The sequence below is a fragment of the Canis lupus genome, chromosome 8, assembly GCF_011100685.1.
Source record: "Canis lupus familiaris isolate Mischka breed German Shepherd chromosome 8, alternate assembly UU_Cfam_GSD_1.0, whole genome shotgun sequence".
NCBI lineage: Eukaryota > Metazoa > Chordata > Mammalia > Carnivora > Canidae > Canis > Canis lupus.
Genome location: NC_049229.1, coordinates 64,870,593 through 64,873,175, shown reverse-complemented (window position 1 = coordinate 64,873,175; position 2,583 = coordinate 64,870,593). Strand labels below are relative to the sequence as shown.

The window sequence follows — 2,583 nt, the reverse complement described above, 5'->3', positions numbered from 1 at the left end:
ATGGGATAGCAGCATAAGGATTGGAAAGGAGGGGTGAAAAAACCTATTACTTGCAGATAAACCAACCAACAAAACTAATAACAGTTTAGCAAGGCTGCTACAGGCAAAGTCAACATCAAAATTTTATGCTGGAAAGTATCATTAAAACATACTATTCACAAAAGCAACAAAGGTAGAAAATACCCAGAAGTTTAAGATAAACAACATATGTTAACACTTTATGGGGGCTATCATAAAATGTTATTAAAGAATAGAAGAGGTTTACCTCAACTGTATAAATTCAATGAAATGAAATACCAATAGAAATCCCAAAAGTTTTAAGAAAAAAATTCAGAGATACAAAAGTACAATTTTGAAAAAGAACAAAGAAGGAGGACATACATATTCCATCAAGTATTTCAAGTTCAAATTCATAACCTTTTTCAGTGTGGTTTTACCATAGTAACAGGTAAATAGAACAGAATAAAGCCCAGAAACAGACTCGTATCTACATGGGAACTTCATATTCAATATTGGCAGTGTCAGAAATCTTGTGTAAACTCTTCCTCTGCGCTGCCCGTGGGGGTGTCAGCCATCGATTGCTGGGCATCATGGCCATCCTCAGACCTCTGGTGAAGCCCAAGATCATTAAAAAGAGGACCAAGAAGTTCATCCAGCACCAGTCAGACCGATATGTCAAAATTAAGCGCAACTGGTGGAAACCCAGAGGCATTGACAATACGGTACACAGAAGATTCAAGGGCCAGATCTTGATGCCCAACATTGGTTACAGAAGCAACAAGAAAACAAAGCACATGCTGCCCAGTGGCTTCTGGAAGTTCCTAGTCCACAACTTCAAGGAGCTTGAAGTGCTGCTGATGTGCAGCAAATCTTATTATGCAGAGATTGCTCACAATGTATCCTCCAAGAACCACAAAGCCATTGTGGAAAGAGCAGCCCAGCTGGCCGTCAGAGTCACCAATCCCAATGCCAGGCTGTGTAGCGAGTAAAATGAATAAAGCGAGTAAAGATAGCTTGTGTGTGTCATATTTGTGTTAATAAAACCATAAAACTACAAAAAAAAGAGAAAGAAATCTTGTGTAAGGAAAAATTATTCAGTATTGTTTAGGAAATTGGTTAAATATTTGGAAAAATTTCATGCAACTAGATTATGACCCTAGTATACAAAATATACATCTCAGTATATAGTATATAATATTTGTATACTTCATATATAAAAATAAGTTCCACATGATACTGATAGAATCCTTTAAAAAATATCCTGAAATTGATATTAGCAAACTAAATCCAACAATATATTTTTAAAAAATCATTCACCATGATCAAATGGGATTTATTCCTGGGATGCAAGGGTGATTCAATATTTGCAAATCAATTAATGTGATACATCGCATCAAGAGAAAGGATAAAAACTATACAATCATTTCAGTAGATGCAGAAAAAGCATTTAATGAAGTACAATATCCATTCATGATAAAAAAAAAAATCCTCAACAAAGTAGGTTTAGAGGGAACATACCTCAACATAATAAAGGCCTTACTTGAAAACCCCACAGCTAACATTCAATGGTAAAAAACAGAGAGCTTTTCCCCTTAACTCAGGAACAAGACAAGGATGTCCACTCTCACCACTTTTATGCAACATAGTACTAGAAGTCCTAGCCACAGCAATCAGACAACAAAAAGAAATAAAAGGCATCCAAATTAGGAAGGAAGATGTAAAACTTATTTGCAGATAATATGAGACTATATACAGAAAAGCCTAAAGATTCCACCAAAAAAGAAAAAAAAAAACCTATTAGAACTGATAAACAAATTCAGTAAGGTCATAGGATACAAAATCAATGTATAGAAATCCATTGCATTTCTATACACTAATAATAAAATAGCAAAAAGAGAGATTAGGAAAACAGTCTCCTTTACTATTGCACCAAAAATACCTAGAAGTAAACTTAACAAAGGAAGTGAAATATCTCTACTCTGAAAACTATAAAAGATTGATGAAAGTGGGACACCTGGGTGGCTCAAAGTTTGATCATCTGCCTTTGGCTCAGGGTATGATCCCAGAGTCCCGGGAGCGAGTCCCACTTTGGGCTTCCTGCATGGAGCCTGCTTCTCCCTCTGCCTATGTCTCTGCCTCTCTCTCTCTCATGAATAAATAAATAAAATCTCAAAAAAAAAGATTGATGAAAGAAATTGAAGAGGACACAAACAAATGGAAACATATTCCATACTCATGTACTAGGAGAACAAGTATTGATAAAAATATCCATGCTACCCAAAGCAATCTATACATTTATTGCAATGCCTATTAAACTGTCAACAGTATTTTTCATAGGACTAAAACAAACAATCCTAAAATTTGTATGGAACCACAAAAGACCCCAAATAGCCAAAGCAGCCCTGAAAAAAGAAAAACAAAACTGGAAGTATCACAATACCAGATTTCAAAATATACTACAAAGCTATATTATCAAAACAGCATGGTACAGGCATAAAAAATAGACACATAGATCAAAATAATAGAATTGAAATCCAGAAATAAACTCGTGAGTATATGATCAATTAATCTTCTACGAAGGAG

General features: G+C 35.0%; 1 protein-coding gene across 1 annotated transcript; it reads left to right on the top strand.

Annotated features, from left to right (window-relative positions):
* Positions 1 to 590: 590 nt before the first annotated feature.
* Positions 591 to 989, top strand: LOC100686899 (60S ribosomal protein L32-like). Its single transcript, XM_038544058.1, has one exon. The coding sequence runs from the start codon at positions 591 to 593 to the stop codon at positions 987 to 989; it is 399 nt and encodes a 132-aa protein (XP_038399986.1).
* Positions 990 to 2,583: the final 1,594 nt, after the last annotated feature.